General features: G+C 42.3%; 1 protein-coding gene across 4 annotated transcripts in view; it reads right to left on the bottom strand.

Annotated features, from left to right (window-relative positions):
• myo7aa (myosin VIIAa) overlaps nucleotides 1-12,774 on the bottom strand; it is a 127,690-nt gene extending 114,916 nt beyond the window's left edge. For all 4 annotated transcript variants that reach the window (XR_010975184.1, XM_068033109.1, XM_068033110.1 and 1 more), the window contains exons 1-4: nucleotides 12,269-12,774; nucleotides 10,466-10,579; nucleotides 6,510-6,662; nucleotides 897-1,081 (exon numbers count right to left, since the gene is read on the bottom strand). Coding sequence is in view for 3 of the 4 variants with exons in the window: in XM_068033109.1 (XP_067889210.1) it covers nucleotides 897-1,081; nucleotides 6,510-6,662; nucleotides 10,466-10,579; nucleotides 12,269-12,379 (563 nt within the window). In the remaining variant the exon portion in view is untranslated. The remainder of the gene's footprint in view (nucleotides 1-896; nucleotides 1,082-6,509; nucleotides 6,663-10,465; nucleotides 10,580-12,268) is intronic.
• Nucleotides 12,775-20,992: the final 8,218 nt, after the last annotated feature.

Below are 20,992 nucleotides of genomic sequence, written 5' to 3'. Positions count from 1 at the left end.
TTGCACTCGACTTTACAGTACGAGAACATTTTTAAAAAGGAAGGTGCAATCATTTTCTTTTCAAAATCTTTTGGTAAATGCCACTGCCAGCCAAATCAGCCAATTTAACTATATTGCTGGCAGCTGTCAATCATACTTCTGGTCCAGACGAATTATTCAGGGAACTTCCTGTCCTTAACCATGGATAGACCAGTATCGAGCCAAAGCTCATCACAGGTAGGGATACCTCCAAAATCGACAAGAAGACAGTGAAGCCCTACCCCACCACACCCTCATATACTGAATAGATGTCAAATGCATATTCCCTTTCAGAGTGGCAGGAATCAAAGATACCCCTCATGCAAAAATCAACACTAAGGATGCCACACCAGGTCATTTTCTTTTTTACTGGAGCCCAACTCCTAAGTTGGGCATTGCCAAGGATCAAATACCCCTAACTGGACTGTTGCAATTAAACACATGTTTAGGAGGGGAGGCAAAAAAAATTACTTTTAATGCCATCAGTCTTGGAATCTAAAGCTCCAGAAACAAAGTTAAAATCATCTATCACCCACTGTGAGGTTAACAAACAAAATACGTAATGTGGAAAAATTTGGTGGTTAATGAGAATCTTATTCTTTGATATATACCGGTGTGTTCTCCCCAAAACACTTTGGTTGAACTCATCATCCCGAACAGGCCCCAAGTGACTCCGCTAAAGATCACTTTCGATTTGGAGTTGAGCTGGTTCCTTAACTTCCTCCTGAACCTTGCTTGTTGACTGTGATTTTGGTCAACTCTGTTTACGAAGGCTATTTTATCATGGTAAAGGCACTTCATAAAATGAAAGGCATCATCAGTTAACCCTTGTGCAACATCCACAGGGAGAATTAAATCACTGTACGATCTTGACTTACCTTATAATACAGCACTGGTCCTTGTTGTTGCGTTGCATATTGAAGTAGCAGTTGTCAGCGATGGCAAAGATATGAGGCGGCATTTCCCCAATCTTCCGGTTTGTGTAATACCGAATTTGTTCAGCTGTGTAGATTGGCAGTAGCTGGTAGGGATTCACAGCAACCAAGATTGAGCCAGTGTAGGTCTGAAAGCAGGGATGTTATAACAAAATAAGCAAACCTCCGATCAGAAGCTCAGATGTAGCAATATTGGAACAGAGAATATACAATTCCAAATAGACGTTTGGTAGCACAGAACTTGAGTATTGCTGAAAACAAACATGTTGTCTAAGCTTTTAGTCTTGCACTCATCAGGACGATATGCAAGAATACCAATGTAAGAAAAAACACCACATTAATACCATATGAGAAGACAGGGCTGATTGGTTGGCAAGTGAACTGTGATCGGTAGAGGCATTGCCATGGAGAATGTTCCAGTTTATGGTGACTGAGTTAACTGCAAGCTTTGTTTGAAAATTAAACCAGGAGCTTGGCTTTGATTGGTCAAGGCATTGCCCTGAGGAATGAACCAGTGAATGGCAGTCACTTAGCTGAAACAGGCGCAATATGTGTACATGTTCTTTCTGTCTGCAAAGAACAGGGCCCTGTGTATTAAAAATGCAGCTTCCAGTACGTGCAAATGCGCCACACTGCGAGCCCCTGACAATATAAAATTGGTTGCCAGTGTAATTCTTAGCACACTGAGGATTATTTAGCAAATTATGTCCAATCACAGAATCACATCAAAGTTGGACACGGTTTTGAATTTTGCAAGTACAGGCTGGTAGGGTACAGCCTGTACCTTGCCTGTTGCGAACAGTGGAAGGAACATATTAAAATAAGTGACCGCCATTTGCTAATTCATTCCTCTGGGCAATGCCTTGGCCAATTAGAGCCAAGGTGTCTGGTTTAAATTTCAAACGAAGCTTGGCAGTTAATAGAGTCACCATAAACTGGTGCATTCGCCATGGCAATGCCTCTACCAATCACAGTTCACTTGCCAACCAATCAGTACTCTTGTCTCAGGCAGTATAAATGTTGTTTCCCTTACCTTGATATTCTTGCGAATTGTCCTTATGAGTGCAAGACGAAAAGCTTTGACAAAATGCCTATTTTCGGCAATGCTCAATATACAACTCCATTCATTGTTTTGCACAGAAATTAAAACAAAAGTGTGACCAGGCAAATAAAGCTCACTTATTCAGCAATGGAAGAGTACTAATTAAATCATGCAACGTACTGATGGAGCAGGTTTGCTTTCCATGGGATATACCAGATATCTGCTCCAAACCCTTCTGCACTCATTTCTGCTGTATAGAATTCCCTTACAACAAGAATATTTAAATATTCCAGTCACACCAGATATCAGCAGATTCTACATGGAATGTACAGCACATAAACAGGCCATTCAGCCCAATCAGTCCATCCTTCCTCATCTAACTATCAGCATGACCCTCTATTTCCTTCATCCTCATATGCTCATCTAACTTTCCTTTAAATGGCTTCTTTACTATTCATCTTAACTACTCTGAGGAATGAGTTCCACATTCTCACCATTCTCCAAAGAAGTTTCTTCTAAATTCCCTATTTAAATTTCTTGGTGACTATTTTATGTGGATGGCCTCTAATTTTGCTCTACCTCACAAATGGAAACATACTCTTTCCGTATTCACTCTATCAAAACCTTTCCTAATTTTAAAGGCCTTTATTAGGTCACACCTCAGCCTTCTTTTTCAATAGAGACCCCCAGCTTGTTCATCCTCTCCCAATAGGTTAAACTCTCAGGTCTGGTATCATCCTTGTAAATCTCTGTCTATATCTTTTTTTAATAATATGGTGACCAGAATTATATGTAGTACTCTAAGTGTGGTCTAACCATGGTTCAATACAAGTTTAGCATAACTTCTTTACTTTTCAATTCTCTCTAGAAATAAACCCTAGAGCTTGGTTTGCTTTTTTGCAGCCTTATTAACCTGTGTCGCTACTTTTAATGATTTGTGTATTTATACTCCCAGACCCTCTTTGCTTCTCTTTATCCCCATTTAGATTCTTATTTTCCACGAAATGTGTGACTTTATTTTTCTTACCTCACACGTTTCTGTTCAATTTCATTGGCCAATTGTACACCCATTGCACAAGTTTATTAATGTCATCTTGTAATTTGTTGCAGTAGTCTTTCTCAGTGTTGAGGATCCCTCCCACTTGGTGTAATCCGTGAAATTATGAGATAGCATGTTTAATTCCAAAGTCTAAATTGTTAATCTAAATTGTGAACAATGATCCCAGTACTGATCCTTGTGGGACCCCAGTTCCCATTTTATACATCTGAATCACCCTATGGTTTGTCCCAGAGATTATAGATAGTTTCAGTTAACATTGCCAAGGGGGAGTATTTGCTCAAATGATACAAAGTGCCATTTCTGAGGAACGGATGAGCAACTGAAAAAATTGTTAGGCGATTCTACTGTCCACAAAACTACAGGAGCCGTTTCAGAGGAATCACAGAATTATTACAGCACAAAAGACGGCCGTTGCATCTCTCTGCAGCAGCTCTCTGCGAGCAATTTACTTAGTGCCATTCCCCCACCTTCTCCCCATAACCCTGCACATTCTTCCTTTCCAGATAACTATCTAATTCCCTTTTGAATGCTTGATTGAACCTGCCTCCACTCTCTGGCAGGTGAAGATGGTGTGCCAGGTTAGCAGACTGGCTTTCTGTGATTAGATGATCACATGGCAATTTATATTTACGGCTAGGTGGCACAGTGACAACTGTACTTTTTACACCTTTTACATTGTAAAATGTCCCAAAGCTTCAGAGTGTAATCTGATAAAATTTGAAGAAATTACAACAAAATGTTAGGGCAGCACAGCTGAACAAAGTTTGGAGGAGGTTTTAAAGGAGAGTCTTAAGAGGAAAGACAGTTAAGAGAGGTGTAGAGGTTTAAAAAAAAGGAGGAAATCCCAGAGCCCAGGACCTAGGCAGCAGAAAGCATGGCAGGCAATGGTGGGACAAAGGAAATCGGGGATACGCAAGAGGCCAGAATTCGAGGAGTGCAGAGATCTGTTGGTTATAGGGCTGAAGGAGGTTACAGAGATTAGGAAGGGTGAGACCAGAGAAGGATTTGAACACAGGATGACAAATTTGAATTTGAGGCATTGCTGAATCTGGAGCCAATGTAGGGGTGATGGGCGAATGGGACTACGTGTGCTTATGTTAAGAGATTAACATACTGGTCTATTACCTTTGGGACTTTTGTGCAAATACAGCTCAGGTAGTTGGAATAAAAGCATCTGTTTTTCCTGTTAATTCTGTGCAGACGCAAAACTTCTGTTTCACTGCAAGGGTAGGAACAACCCTCAACTTCCCCTTTAATGTGGCAAATGAAGAAAGAGGACAATGGAGAATGAAAATAGTACACTTGTCATCCCAGGTTGGGGGTTAAGATTCATCATTGGTGATGAACACTGACTCACCCCTCTGATCACTGCCAATGTCATGCAACCCAATACTTCAAATTCAAAATCCTCAACCTCATACATGCCCATTCTCATTTACAAATCTCCCTCCAACTCACTCCCAGCTCTACAATGTACTTTAGCCCAATATTCCAGTCCTTCCATCTTCTGACAATAAAATGAAGATGGAGGTGGGGATGGGGCAGAGCCTTCAACCACTTGGGCAATTCTTCTCCACCCTCCATCTTGCTACTTTTGCCCATCTCTAAAAAGTCATCTCAAAACTATCTTGTCAATCACATCTCAAATGTTTTCATTGCTGCTCAGTATCCATATTTCATCTGTGCCTTGGGATGTTTACTGTTAAAGGTGCCATGTATAGGTAATACGTTGTTGATAATTTGGGGAAAATGGGTTACATTTCAGCTAACTTGAACTACTCAACGTCTCAACTGCATTTTGCAGACATCCTCCAGAAGCATTCTCCATCAACTCTGCGAGCTCTTGTCTCCAGTGTTACAGGATATCTCCTTATCTGGAACAGTGCAGTCAGATTATCCTACGACATCTGGAGTCAAGAGCTGGCATGAATCCCAGATACACAAACATCTTTAGAGTACAATTATCCAATGTTAATCAGAATCCCCCAAAACCAAAATGACCATTGAAGAAATGTCATGAAAAAAAAAATGAACAAACGTAACAGTTTATCTAATCACTTTTCAAGCTCTTAGGTCACCACCAACCAATATTGACTGATGCAGAAACAGGACACCAATAGCAGGCCCATGAATTGAATTACATAGGACCAGGGGGGGATGAAGTAACTTATAGAATGAAAATGGTCATATAATACACCGATGATGACTTAAAAAAAAAGGTGCGCTTAATGAGATGAGAAACCCAATACTAGTGGTTAGCCATGCACAGTGCAGCCTTTGAAAATGGACGTGAGGGGTTATGTGTTTTATAAGCTTCTGATACTTAACCTCCAATAGTTTCACAGAGTTAGATGACTGTTCACGTATGGTACTTACCCTTCCGCCACAGTTTGTCTGTAGAAAAAGTAGGCAATGGATTAAAAGCAAAGGATGGGACAGTCGTAGATAAGGCCACAGTTTTAAAAAATTGCATTTATATAGCGCCTTTCATGACATCAGGACATCCCATAAAGTGCTTCACAGCCAATGGAATACTTTCGAAGTGTAGTCACTGTTTTAATGTAGGATGTACCAAATGCAGTAGGAAGAAGAGATAGATCACTTACTTGTGTAGTTTTTACATGTGACTATGTCACATGAAGCAGCATATAAATTGAGACCCAAAGCAAAATATTTCCTGCACCCTATCCCCACCCCTCAACAACAACTTGTTGCACTGTTCCACTGGTGCCCATGGAACTAACAAGTTGGGCAGGAGGATGGAGGCCCGTGTTCCGAGCCCCCAGAAATTCAGGTGCTGGATGTCAGATGAATTGGGCTCCAGTCATTTTTAGGACCTAGCTACTCTTTGCATTTACTCAACAGTCAGAAATCAGCAATAACCGAGTAACTTAAAATATTCTTTATTCCAGAGTACCTTTGTTATATGCTCTCACAAAGTTTTAGGCTTCAAAAAAGCATTAAGACACTAGGGAACATACTACAAAGCTGTGATTATAAAAGGGCACCCCATATATATTATAGAAGCAATAAATGGCATTTTAGATGCCACTTCAACAGAAGCTTGTAGTAAAGCTGAGAACCTACTCATTAACACCAGCAGTCGTACTCAAAGCACTGCAAGCAGGAGAAGCAATAGTGCTTTATGTTGGTGAACAAAATGCAATGCATTTACAAAACAACTCAAAATTACTTGGCAAAGGGTGTAACCATCAACTTACTAAAAATTTCCAATAGGTCACAAAATTAGTAGAGGGCAATTCAACAGTTGTCAGCCATTGAAGTGATCATGCATTTCATCTCCCACAATAGGAGAGGATAAACTGCTACAGTCCTGACCACCAATAGGCAGACCTCATATCCAAACAGAAACACACAAGTGTTGTGCATTTTACCCAAGTGCATCAGCCATAGACTGTACTCAAGACTCTTAAGGAAGAAGGTTGGTACTCACATAAATTACGTGTTCTCTGTAGCGGATGAGAAGGTTACGCAAAATTCCTGCTTCATTCAAGTCTCCGAGACGGATCATATCTTCCACTCCATGGATGGACGTTGGATGCATGGGCTTAATATTTGTAGCATTCTGAGGGGAGATCCAGTGTTCCTGGAGGACCACGAAGGGAGGGGGAGGGAATGGACAACAAATTTTTTTATGCCACAGTTTCATTTTAACAATAATAAAAAGATACAAGAAATATTATCTGCATTGATGCATATAGTGACTGGGCACACAAACTTCAGACTATGAGGCCATTCTTAACTTTGTACAGACTTTGAGTTGAACGCAACTCAATCAATTTAAGTACTTCCTCGATGTGTTGTTACTCGTCTGGATGTTGGATGCCCAGTGCTGATTAATGGGACATTTCTACACTCTAAACCAGTGTTAGCATCAAGCAGTCACTGGTCTGCTACTGCGTTGGCTGGTCATAGAGCATTGCCCCAGGTCTCTGTCCTTCTCACTTTATGGGAACTCCTTAGGGCAAACGGCAATCAATTTTTCCGCTACCTGAGAAATTTTCCCCTCCAGGTGTAAAACTCAGTGAAACTATAAACCTGAACAAGTGTCCTACCCCATGACCAATTTCTATTGCAATCCACACTGCATTTATTTGTAAAATTAGTTGTAGATGCAGCAATACAAACCTACATACCAAAACCCATCAGAATATAAAAGAGTGTTGTGGCATTAACATTGATATTTACAAACATAGTACATATTACCTACCCATGTACAGAATCCAGGATATCATAGTTCACAAAGGCTAGAAAATTAAAAGTTTGGCAGTGCTCAAGGGTATCTATTTCAATGTAAGGAGTATAGCAAATAAAACAGATGAGCTGAAGGCACAGATAGAAATATGGCAGTATGATATCATAGCGATTACAGAAACATGGCTTAAAGAGGGACAGAAATAGCACCTCAATGTTCTTGGTTACAAGGTTTTCTAGACAAGACAGAAAAGGGGATCAAAAAAGGTTGGGCTGGCAATTTTGGTTAAAGAAGCAATTACTGATGTGAGGAGGGATGATATGTTAAAAGGATCATCAAATGAGGCCATATGGATTGAGTTTAGGAACACAGAAAGGGGCAGTCACACTACTGGGAGTGTACTGCAGACCTCAGACAGACAGAGATAGAACAACAAATATGTAGGCAAACTTCTGAGAAGTGCAAAAACAATAGGGCAGTAATAGTAGGGGATTTTAACTACCCCAATATTAACTGGGATAGTTTAAGTCTGGAAGGATGAAGCAAACAGAATTCTTAAGGTGCATTCAGGAGAATGTTTTTGGCAAGTATGTAGCAAGTCTAACAAGAGAGGGCGCGGCCTGGGCTTGGTTTTAGGTAATGAAGTTCGGCAAGTGGAAGAAGTGGCATTGGAGAGCATTTTGGTGACAGTGATCATAATTCAGTTAGTTTTAACATAATAATTATGGAAAAGGACAGAGATAGAACAGCAGTTAAAGTTCTGAATTGGAGTAAGGCCAATTTTACTGAGCTGAGAATTGACTTGGCAAAATTGGACTGGAAACAGCTACTTGAAGGTAAATCAGTGTCTGAGCAGTGAGAGGCAAAAGGAGATTCAAGGGGTTCAGAGTAAACATGTTCCCAAAGAAAAAGGGTGGGATGGTCAGATCTAGAGCCCCATGGATGTCAAGGAACTTACAGGGAAAAGATAATGCAGAAAAGGAAAGCTTGTGTCAGATACAGAGAACTCAATACTACAGAAAGCCAAGAGGAATATAGAAAGTGCAGGGGTGAAATCAAAAGGAAATTAGGAATGCAAAGAGAGGGCAAGAAAGAAGATTGGCAAGTTAAAATTGAGAACCTTAAGATGTTTTATCAATACATTAAGAGGAAAGCTAAGGAAAGAATAGGGCCCATAAGAGACCAAAAATGGTAACCTGTGTGTGGAGGCAGAAGATGCGGGTACGGTTCTTAAATGAATACTTTGAGTCTATCTTCACAAAAGACGGGGACGATGCAAATATTGTAGTTAAGGAGGAGTGTGAAGAATTGGGTGTGATAAACATGGGGGTGGGCGGGAGAAAGAGGAAGTATTAATGTGATTAGCATCCTTGAAAGTGAATAAATCACCAGGGCCAGATGAAACCAGGGAGGAAATAACAGAAGGTCTGACCATCATTTTCCAATCCTCACTGGATACAGGTGTGGTGCTGAAGGATTAGAGACTTAATGTTGTACCTTTGCTTAAAAAGGGAGCGAGGTACAGTCTAATCTCAGTTGTGGGAAAATTGAAATCAATTCTGAAAGACTGGATAAACTGTCACTTAGAAAGGCATGAATTGATCAAGGGTAGTCAGCATGGATTTAGTAAGGAATGGTAGGATCTGACTAACTTGAGAGTAGTGGATGGGGAATGTAGCAAGCTGGATACAAAATTGGCTCAATGGCAGGAAACAAAGGGTAATTGTTGATGGGCGTTTTGCAACTAAAAACTGTTTCCATGGGTTTGGTACTAGGTCCCCTGCTTTTTGTGTGATATATTAATGATTTAGATGTAAATGTAGGGGGCATGATCAAATGACACAAAAATTAGCAGCATGGTTGATAGTGAGGAGGATTGCTGTAGACTGCAGGATGATAGCAATGGATTGGTCAGAAAAATGGCAAATGGAATTTAACCCAGAGAAGTGTGAGGTGAAGCATTTGGGGAGGTCAAACAAGGCAAAGGAATATCCAATAAATGGGTGAATACTGAGAAGTGTAGAGGAAGTGCGGGACCTTGGAGTGAATGTCTACAAATCCCTGAAGATAGGACAGGTCGATAAGGTGCTCAAGACCAATGGAATTCTTTCCTTTATTAGCCAAAGTATAGAATATAAGAGCAGGGAGGTTATGCTGAAACTACATAAAATATTAGTGAGGCCACAACTTGAGCACTGTGTGCAGTTCTAGTCACCTCTTTAGAGAAAGGATGCAATTTGACTGGAGAGAGGGTACAAAGGAGATTTACGAGGATGTTGCCAGGACTGAAAAATTGCAGCAATGGAAGAAAAATTGGACAAGCTAGAGTTGTTCCCCTTGAAACAGAAGAGGCCAAGGGGAGATTTAATTGAGATGTATAGAATTGCAAGGGGCCTGGATAGAGTGGATGGGAAGGGCCTATTCACCTTCACAGAGAGGTCAGTGACTAGGTGGCATATGTTTAAAGTGATTGGTAGAAAGGTTAGAGGGGAGATGAGGAAAAGTTATTTCACTCAGGGGGTGGTGGGATCTGGAACTCACTGCCTGAAAGGGTAGTTGAGGCAGAGACTTTCAACTAGTTTATAAAAAGTCCCTGGATATGCACCTGGAGGGCTACAGACCAAATGCTGAACAGTGAAATTAGTATTGGCGGGGAGTGGGGGGTGGGGGGGGGGATCTCTTTTTTTTCAGCTGGCGCAGGCACAATGGGCCAGTGGCCTCTTTCTGTGCCGTACACTTTCTATGATTCTATAGGAACAGGAGGTGGTCATTCAGTGCCTCGAGCCTGTTACACCATTCAGTTCGCCAATTCTGATCCGCATCTTCACTCCATCTAGCCGCCTTGCCTCTGTAACTCTCAATACCCTTAACTAACAAAAATCTATCAATGTCAGTTTTGAAACTTGGATTAAATAGCCTCAACAGCTTTTTGGGGCAAAGTGAGTACCAGATTTCCAATTCTCTTTCCTGATATCATCCCTGAACAGCCTGGCTCTAATTTTAAGGTTATGATGCCTTGTTCTGTATTCCACCCCAACAGAGGAAATGGTTTCTCTCCAACTACACCCATAAATGTATTTAAATCATCTTAAAAGATACCTCGACTGAATTGCCCGTTATTGTTTTCTTACACAAAAGCTTATTGAGAACTAAAGTAGAATAATACAGCAATAGTCAGATGTCAGAATACTCACATTTCCTTCATCGTCCACCACCTGAATTTGACCCGAGTCGCATAGTTTCACCACTGCTCCAATGGGAACTTCAAACTCACGTCCAGTCTTCAGATCCAGCCAGACATAATCCCCCTGAGAAGAGATAGGTGGGTCAGGATCAGCTGGTGTTACTGCAGGAAGATCATTTGCTATTGAGTCTTAATTATAAACTTCAGATTATCTTGTGATGTGTGCAGCTCGGGCAGTAAAGTCACTGCACAATTTAATTGTCAGCTTTAAAAAAATTTTTTATAAAAATTCTTTCATGGGATGTTGGTGTTGCTGGCTAGGCCAGCATTTATTGCCCATCCTTAATTGCCCTCGAGAAGGTGATATTAGGGAGGGAGTTTCGGAATTTGTTGTGCTCAGCTTGTGTGGGGGGGTGGGGGGGGGAGGCGAGTGGGTGAGCGAGCGAGGAGGGGAAAACAAAGAATGAAATGAAGGAAAAGAAAAAGTAGAGAAAATGAGAGAGAAAATTCTGTTCTTCAACATTGCTTACTGATCTTTGCCGTCCTACACACAAACCAAGGAGGGAAGAACGGGGATAAAAAGGAGAATTCCAGTAATGGAAGGTGCAATGACATATTAGAATTAGAACATTACAGCGCAGTACAGGCCCTTCGGCCCTCGATGTTGCGCTGACCTGTGAAACCATCTGACCTACATATAGACAGTCACAGCCCAAGATTCTTGCACACGTTACATTTCCAAGTGAACTTTCCAGCCAATTAAGTCATTGAGTGCCAAGATGGATAGCCTTATGCAGGAATACAGATCAACATCACCTAGCAATTAACAATTAAAATTAACAAGAATCCAGAATAATGGCCCCTCAAGAAAAATTAGCTTTCAAAGTTTCCAAACATTACAGCTTCAATATTGACCCTCCAACAAAGGTCAAGAGTATGGTTGAACCGATAGGGAATGTGGCCCCATCGCTCCCTCGTGCAGCAGATCTTGGGGTGCGTGTTTCTCCCCTTCCCCGCCTCCATGCTGAGGTGGGACACTTCATTAACATATTTAAACAGGGCTCTTAGTGTAAGGAGGAACTAGATTTAGAACTTGTTCCTGCCACTGGGTTTCCTGGGGTCAAAGAGGTAATGAAAAGGTAAGCTGGAGTAGCCAGCACAATAAGGCTATTTCTCACTCCTCTCGGTCCCCTGCACCCCTGATTACAGCCTGCATCTCCCCCTGCCAATCACCAGGACTGTCCAAGGGTCCCTAGTTGTGGCGTCTGGCCGCTGGTTTTCCCTTCAGGCCGCTGACCAGGATGGCAGTTAGGCCACCTGCGGGCAGGAAGTGGAAAAAACAATTGATATTGGTTTCCTCCGGTTAATTTTGGCAGGATGTCTGCTTCCCAAACCTTGCCTAGTTCTTCAGCCATTTTCAGCCCCTCCCCCACAAATATTGGGCCCGCATGTTTGTCATGGTCAGAGGTGAAAATGAACAGGATACAGAACACAACTGAAGGGGCACAGATATTGTCACTTCTCTGTATATTTTGGCAGAGTACTGGAGGCATGCATTGGGTTATACAGCACACTGAAACAGCTTTAATGGGTTAGCACCATGTGGAGAGGGGGCGAGATGGGGAAAAATGAGGCATTTTCTCAATATCATGTAAAATTTGGGAGAACTTTGGTGAGGTTTGAGGTACTTTTTTTTTGAAAAAAAAAAGAGTAATGAGAAACTTTATGGTTTAAAAACACTAGGACATCAATGGTCAATGACCAACGGCTGAACTTGCTGACCTCTGACATGGCAAATGTACTCAGTGCTTACCGGAAGGAGCGCGTGCTGGTGTTTGAACACCTGATTGACGTTACGCAGCAGAGCCCATTTCCCTTCATCCTTCTGATACACGTCATTGTCGCCCCCTCTGCTTGAATACATTTTCAGAAAGACCAGCTTCAAACCCTTGTTAAGCAACACATGGAAACAGCAGACCCTCTGTCAGTCTCGTACATCCAGTATGCCTCAAGACACTCTGGCATCAATGGCAAACAAATAGCTGAAGTGCAGCTAACACAACAAAGGGTCGAAAGCAAATGTTCAGTCGAGAGAAAGACAGTTCCGGAAACTGAGCAGCTTTTTTTCCCCCCCCCAAAACAGTGCGTGTGAAGTCAAGAAACTCTCAATCCCATTTGAATGTCACAAGAGCGGAGAGTGAACTTTCCATACACCAGGTAATATCATGGATTTACAATATCACAAAGAATCCTCAGCCTTTGAGAGCGGTCAGACCCAGAGAACCTCAATGTATCCAGCCAAATTCCAAAGTGGCTTGTATTCCCCCGCCCCAATTACTTTTCACGTGACGCTCCTTCACATTGATGCTTAGCTTTTTAAAAAAAAACAGTCCTCTGGCAGAAACAGCTTGGTGACTTATAAGCCAGGCTTGGTCAAGCTGCAACAGCTACTCATTAATCCATTAGACAATGCCACACTGCAAACATTCATGCATTAATGCATGTGATTAAAACAACCCTTGAAACCACTATGACCATCTGGGCAGGGGGGGTGGGTGGGGGAAAGAGAGAAGAGAACTTGAAGTATGAGGGAGTGATCCATTGCTAACAAAGGGAATCGTGAATCATTTATGGAGTCCTGTACCATGCATCTGGCCTTCAGTTCCTCTTAACTTGATGAGCAAGTTCAGTGCTGCTGGTCATGTGATGCCAAAGGCCTATTTGCTCCTTGATTGGCCAGAAGGTAGACTTTTGAGCAAATGGCAAAGCTTCAAAGGAGGGATTACGAGGCAACTATCGGGAACTACAGTCAAGAATTCACTACCCAACATTAAACATTAAAGCATTTTAAGGTGATACAACAGATGTGTAACCTACTCTTCTATGCAGAGACTTAACTTGCTGTTACAGAGAAACACTGTGGAATGGAGTGGATATACAGCATGTGGTTACAATTCAACTTTAAGTAGAAAGTTGGCAGCTGCAACTCCTCCTTCTGTAACTAAACTGATTCACAGATTGGCATTAAAAGACATTAGCCACCCATTACAGGGGTATTATATTGTAAATACGAGGCATCAAAATGCCTCATTCATAGATTGGTCACTTTGGTTTCTTCCATATACTCACCTTAGATAGGGAGGGAGGAGGTACTGCGTGAAGTAGGGATCAGATCCAACTTGCACCAAATCCCCTTCACCCGTGTTCGATGACCTATGATGCCTCCCAGTCCATCAACACCTTGATTTCAAAATTCCTACTCTTGTTCAAATACTTGCCCATCTCTAATCTTTTCCAGCCCTACAACCTCAAAATCTCTATTCCCTCAGCTCTGACTTCAGTGATTTTAATCTCTCCACCACTGACGGCTATGCTGTGATACTCGTTCCATTTAAAGACGCTACTTAAAACCTACCACTTTAGCCAAGCCTTTGGTCATCAGTTCCAATATCTCCTTTGGCATTGTTGTCAATTTGTCTGATTATGCTACTTCGGATGTTTATAAATACAAGTTGCTGTCGATTGAAGGACACCAGCACCATTGTTCTTCATGGGGAAAGAAGCAGGGTGAAGGTGGAATCAGAGGCATCACTGTGAAATCACAAGTATTTAAGGCTCTTGACCAGAAACCAATGAAGGTGATGGGCACGAGGAACATGGAACTGTGAGCAGAAGTTCGAATAAAGGGTGGAAGATGGTTCATGTATTTTACTTTTCCGCTCTCCTACCCAAAGCAGCTGTGTCCTCAGCCAGTGAGGACCCAAATCGCCTCAGACAATCCCAGCTCCTTCTCCATTAATCCAAACCTTTTGCTCTGACTATGGCCCCTCCCACTCTTTCCTTTAGATTAGTAGTGTCTTTCCACCCACCGTGTACACTTAAGACACTTTTTCTACATTAAGTGGGACCAATGCTTTGGGAAGGATGGCATTTGAAAAGCTCATTTAAAAACAGGAAGGATTCTCCAACTACCATAGGTTAACAAGTATGAGAGGCTCTAACTTTAATGAATGAGCAGTAACCAACCACCCCCCAACCCCCCCCCCCCCACCGACTGCACTATGATTCAGCAGTGATGGAAACCATTTATTAAATATTTGATCATGGGATATGCTCAGGCCCAGGCCAGCTCCCTGCAAGAGCAACTCACCTAGTCCCACACCCCAGCAAATTTTCTCTTCAGATAATTATTCAATTTCCTTTTGAAAGTCATGATTAACTAGGCATCCACGATTCTACAGGACATGAGCATCACTGGCAAGGCTAGAATTTATTGCCCATCCCTAATTACCCTCGAGAAGGTTGTGGCAAACTGCCTTCTTGAACGGCTACAGTCCTTGGAATGTAGGTACACCCAGAGTGCGGTTAGGAAGGGATTTCCAGGATTTTGACCTGGTGACAGTGAAAGAACACCAAGTCAGGATGGCGTGTGGCTTGGAGGGATACTTTCAGGTGGTGGTGTTCCCATGCGTCTGCTGTCCTTATCCTTCTAGGTGGAGGAGGTCGGGGCTTTAGAAGGAGGCTTGACAAGTCACTGCGGTGCATCTTGTAGAACATAAAAGGAACAGGGAGTAGGACATACAGCCCCTCGAGACTTCTCCGCCATTCAATAAGATCATGGCTGCTCTGATCTTGGCCTCAACTCTACTTTCCTGCCTGTTCTCCAAAACCCTCGATTCCCCCACAGTTTAAAAATCTGTCTATCTTAGCCTTGAATATATTCAATGACCTAGCCTCCACAGCTGTTCGGGGTAGGGAATTCCAAAGATTCACAGCCCTCAAGAGAAGGAATTCCTCCTCATCTCAGTCTTCAATGGGCAACCCCTTATTCTGAAACGGTGCCCCTAGTACCAGTTTCCCCCACGAGGGCAAAAATCCTCTCAGCATCCTCTCAAGCCTCCTCAGTATCCTTAAATAAGGAGACCAAAACTGTACACAGTACTCTAGATATGGTCTCACCAATGTCCTGTACAGTTGTAACAAGGCTTCCCTACTCTTATACAAAAGTGAAATACTGCCAATGCTGAAAATCAAATTTAAAAAAAATGCAATAAACACTGAGCAGGTCGAGCAGCATCTGGGGAGGGAGAGTGTTTTAACGTTTCTGGTCTGTAACCTTTCATCAGAACTCTGCTGGCTCCCTGGTGTCCTGGGCCAATATTTATCCCCCTACCAACATCACTGAAAAAAAGATTCTCATTTTCATATTGCTGTTTGTGGGAGCTTGCTGTGCACAAGTTGGCTGCTGCGTTTCTTACTTAACAGTGACTATACTTCAAAAAAAAACTTCATTGGCCGTGATGTCCAAAGGTTGTGAAGGGCGCTATATAAATGCAAGTTCTTTCATTAATGGGAAGGTAGGAGCAGAGGCAAAAATGGCACCAAAATGTATTCTGTCTCACTCCCATATGGTACAAAGTAATAATGAACTTGTAAGGAATGTGGGTAACGCAACACTAATAATAAGCTCTCCTGCTGAAAGAGAACTTAACAGCAGAGATGCAGCTTGAACCAAGGAGAGTTCAATAATTTATTGCATAGACTGCTATCTCCGTGATACCAATGATTGAGGTTTTGAACATTATCGTTACAATGGCTGAGTAATAGGTAGGCTTCCAATGCTGCAAGTACGCCAAGTTGCACTGCAGTTGCAGTGTGCTATCTGCAGATGCACTGTAGGAAGTTGCCAAGCTTTCTTTGGCAGCATTTCCCAATGCAGTGATCTCTAGCACCTATAAGGACAAGGGCAGCAGGTGCATCGGAACACCACCACCTCCAGGTCACACACCATCGTAACTTGGAACTACATTGCCATTCCTTCATTATCATTGGGTCAAAATCCTGGAAGTCCTTCCCTAACAGCACTGTAAGTGTACGTATAGCACATGGACTGCAGTGGTCAAAAGTTTAGCACACCCTTACCTTCTCAATGGTAAGTAGTGATGGCAAAGCCAACAGTTATTGCCCAGTGATGCCGACATCCAAATATTTACATAGCACCTTTAACATAATTAAACGTCCCAAGGCATTTCACAAGAGCTTTATAAAATAAAATGACAGTGAGCCACAAAAGGTGATATTAGGTCAGATGACAAAAGCTTGGTCAAAGAGGCAGCTTTTAAGGAGTGTCTTAAAGGAGGAAAGCGAGGGGGAGAGGCAGGGAGGGGCGTAGGGTGGTATTCCAGAGCTTGGGAATTGGCACAGGAAGGCGCGGCCACCAATGATGGAGCCATAAAATCAGGATGCACAAGAGGAGTGCAGATATCTCAGAGTAGTGGGGCTGGTGAAGATTACAGAAATAGAGAGGGATTTGAAAATAAGGATAATAACTTTAAAAAATCATCGCAATGTTGCTTGACCAGGACCAGAAAATATTAAAAATAATGCAAGGCAGAGAATTCTCAAAATGCACAACAGGGTTACCAGCATCTGAAGATGCATCCTAAATGTCTTTGAAGAGCAGAGGGAGAGTTCTTTCTCCTGTCCTGGCCAACATTTATCCCTCAACCAACATCACTAAAAAAAGCTGATGATCTGTAATCAAAGTACTTCATTGGCTGGAAAGCACTTTCGGAAATTCCAAGGTTGGGAAAAGCGCTATATAAATGCAAGTCTATTTATCCCACAAGATTCATGAAGCTAATCCCCTGCATCAAAGGGCTGAGTTGTCAGATGGAGTTAGACAGACATTGGGTTTAGAACTATACAAAATATTAAAATGTTAGAAACAATGTAAATCCGTAACACTACTTTGAGGTTAAGACAATGGATTAAAAGGACATGCACCAAAGCCGGAGAGAGATTTGTTGAGGTCCAGTGTGAGGAAGAAGCTCTCCAATCAAGTAGCAATCAACAATTGGAATGATCTTCCAGATAGGGTATTGCAGAAAATCTTGCATTAGCTTTCTCTCCCCACACCTGCCACTGATGGATGATCTGGAAAATCTATAGTTCCTGCGTGAGATATTAAGCTCAAGCTCCATCATGTGTAAAAAGATCCCATGCCTGGCACTATTCGAAGAGGAGCAGAGCACATTCTCCAGTGTCCTGGACAATATTCATCCCTTAAAACTAATCAAGGCAGGTTTCCTGATCACTTATATCATGGGAGATTGCTGTACGAAAATTACTCCATTACATTACAGCAATGATGACATTTCAAAAGTAATTTATTGGCTGTAAAGTGCTCTAGGACATTGAGGTCATGAAGGTGCTATGTAAATGCAGAGCACTTTGGGATAATGTCTCGATAACGTGGAGAGAGAAACATAAAACACACCCTTTGTAGGTTAGCTACTTGATTGGAGAGCTTCTGACTCACACTGGACCTCAACAAATCTCTCTCCGGTTTTGGCGCATGTCCTTTTAATCCATTGTCTTAACCTCAAAGCACAGGAGGTGGCAATTTGGTACATGGAGTCCCTGCTGGCTCTCTGCAGAGTATTCCCCCACTCGATCCCCATAGCCCTGCATTTATTTCCCTCAAGTGCACATCCAATTTCCTTTTGAAATCATTGATCGTCTTTGTTTCCACCACCCTCGTGGGCAGCGAGTCCCAGATCATTACCACACACTGCATAAAAAAGTTCTTCATGTTGCCCCCCCTGTATTCCTTGCTCACAACTGTAAATCTGTGTCCCCTAGTCCTTGAGCCATCAGCTAATGGGAATAGCTTTTCTTTGTCTAACTTGTCTAAGCTGGTCATAACCATGAACATCTCTATCAAATTTTCCCTCAATTGCCTTTTCTTCGAGAACAGCCTCAGCTTCTCCAACCTAACCTGGTAGCTAAAAATCACTCATCCCTTTAAGCTTCCGATTAAGGCATTCTGCTCGATCGCCCTGTGTCAATATTGCTACTTACTTTGCGTTATCAGAAGTGCTATTAAAACAAGCTGAACATATTTAGATTACAATAGGTGAGGCAAACAAGGTTCACCCCATTCCACAGGGCATCTTGGCATTGCCCGAAATTCCAGGCAATGGGCGAGAATGAGACACACAAATGTAACCAATTTGTCAGGTATCATTTCACACTTGCACAGGAACAAAGTTATACTGCCTTACTTCACTGACTGTAACAGGAACGTGCATCTGTCTGTGCACTTACCAATTTTAAAAGTACAATTGATTCCTTCCCAAAATTCAAAACCCAGATGTCTAGAGAACTGAGAATTTAGCTTCAGAATCATAAAGCAGAGTTTAATAACTAGTTGCAGTTATTTTGTAAAAAAAAAGTTAGTTCTCGGAACACAGGTGTCACTTGCAACACCAACACTTACTGTCCATCTGCACCAGACACGATGGATCAAGTGGCCTCTTCCTGTGCTGTAAACTTTCCCCATGATTCCCAGTTGCCTCGAAAATGTGGTGGTGGAATTTAAGAGCCAGATAGGACAAGGATGGCAAGTTTCTCACTAAAGGAACATGGACAGGAGGAGCTCATTCACCCCCTCGAGACTGTTCCACTACTCATTTAGATCACGGCTGATCTGTGTCTTTACTCCGTCTAACTGCCTTTGCTCAGTCATCTTTAATATCCTTGCCTAACAATTAGCACCTTCATGAAACAGGGCATGAAGACTAAAGCTTTATAAAGAACCCAAGAAATGCCTGGCTATTTTGTATTTCTAGTATTGTGGTACCATCTTATTTGGAGTGGGAGGTGTGGGAAAATAAAGAGTGGATTAAAAAATGCCACATGGGGGCAAAACAATGTTGTGCAAAGTCCTCAGGTATCACCGCTAACTTTTACATTCCTGGCTAGTGCTTTAGTGTTTCCTTGTTCACAGAATGGGGCAGAAATATTGGAAATAATTTACAATTAGGAGTTGAATGACTAGAATCATAGAATGGTTACAGCACAGAGGGAGTCCATTCAGCCCATCGGGTTTATGCTGACTGTGCAAGAGCTATACACTTAGTCCCATTTCCCCCCTCTTTCCCCAAATCTTTTCGCTCTTCAGATAATTATTCAATTTCCTATTGAATGCCACGATCGAATCTGCCTCCACCACACTCTCAGGCAGTGCATCCTGTACACTTGGGCTGCTGTAGAGAACACGTGCCAGCACAGTGGCGCAGTGGTTAGCACCGCAGCCTCACAGCTCCAGTGACCCGGGTTCGATTCCGGGTACTGCCTGTGTGGAGTTTGCAAGTTCTCACTGTGTCTGCGTGGGTTTTCTCCGGGTTCTCCGGTTTCCTCCCACAAGCCAAAAGACTTGCAGGTTAATAGGTAAATTGGCCATTATAAATTGTCACTAGTATAGGTAGGTGGTAGGGAAATATAGGGACAGGTGGGGATGTTTGGTAGGAATATGGGATTAGTGTAGGATTAGTATAAATGGGTGGTTGATGTTCGGCACAGACTCGGTGGGCCGAAGGGCCTGTTTCAGTGCTGTATCTCTAATCAAATAATCAAAGGGAAAGTAAAAGTAAAACAGAATAAAGATGACTCCATTATGTTCAACATCATGTTGTCTCAGTCTTTGATTCATTGCTTACTAACTCAGCCAAACCTCATTTCAGTCTAGAGATCATACATTCCCGATCCGAACCACTCGCTGTGTAAAAACATTTTGCCTCCATCACTTTTGGTTCTTTTGCCAAATCACTTTAAATTAGTGCACCTGGTTCTCAATCATTCCACCAATGGGAACAGTTCCCCTATTTACTCTGTCCAGACCCCTCATTTTTGAGCACCTCCATCAAATCTCCTCTCAACCTTCTCTTCTCCAGACCGAACAGAATTACATGGCAGGCGACAACTCCCAACTGGGCCAGAGGTCAACCAAGTCCTAGCCTAGAGACTTGAGCATATAATCCAGGCTGACACTCTAGTGCAGGACTGAGGGGAAGTTTCACTATCATAGGCCTTTCAAATGAGATATTTAAGCGAAGGCCTGTCTGCCCTCACAGATTGGCATAAAGATTCCATTATTTCAAAGAAGAGCAGGGGAGTTATCCCTCATGTCCTGCCAATATTTATTCCTCCAACATCACAAACAGATGATCTGGTCATTGTCACATTGCTGTTTATGGGATTTTGCAGTGCGCAAATTGGCTGCCGTATTTCCTACATTACAACATTTCAGAAAACTATTTCATTGGCTGTATAGTGTTTGGAGACCTTCTGAAATTGTGAAAGGCACTATATTAATGCGTGTCAGTTCTTTCTTTCACACAAAGAATTTTCTTAAGATTATATTTCATGGGACCAGAATGGTGTCAGGAGCAGAACAGCAAGATCCCATTGCTGTACACCCATTGATGATGGAAGAGAATGAGACAGGACTGATTGCTATTTTCCCCAGCACCAGCTTAGCCTATGGGTGGGCGAGTGTTTAAATATTTAACGAATGCAGTGTGTGGGGCAGTGTCAGTCAGTGGTTGAAACACCTCAATTTATGGTTTTAGTTTCCATATGCTGAAGTAGATTGCCTTTCGAGATAATAATTGTATCAGCCGTCTTGTGAATAGTTGCTTGAAAAACGAGGATGTCACGCAATTTCATCATGATAGGGTTTTCTGCATTAAAA

This window comes from Heterodontus francisci, chromosome 6 (genome assembly GCF_036365525.1).
Source record: "Heterodontus francisci isolate sHetFra1 chromosome 6, sHetFra1.hap1, whole genome shotgun sequence".
NCBI lineage: Eukaryota > Metazoa > Chordata > Chondrichthyes > Heterodontiformes > Heterodontidae > Heterodontus > Heterodontus francisci.
This window is presented reverse-complemented; position numbering and strand designations above follow the sequence as displayed.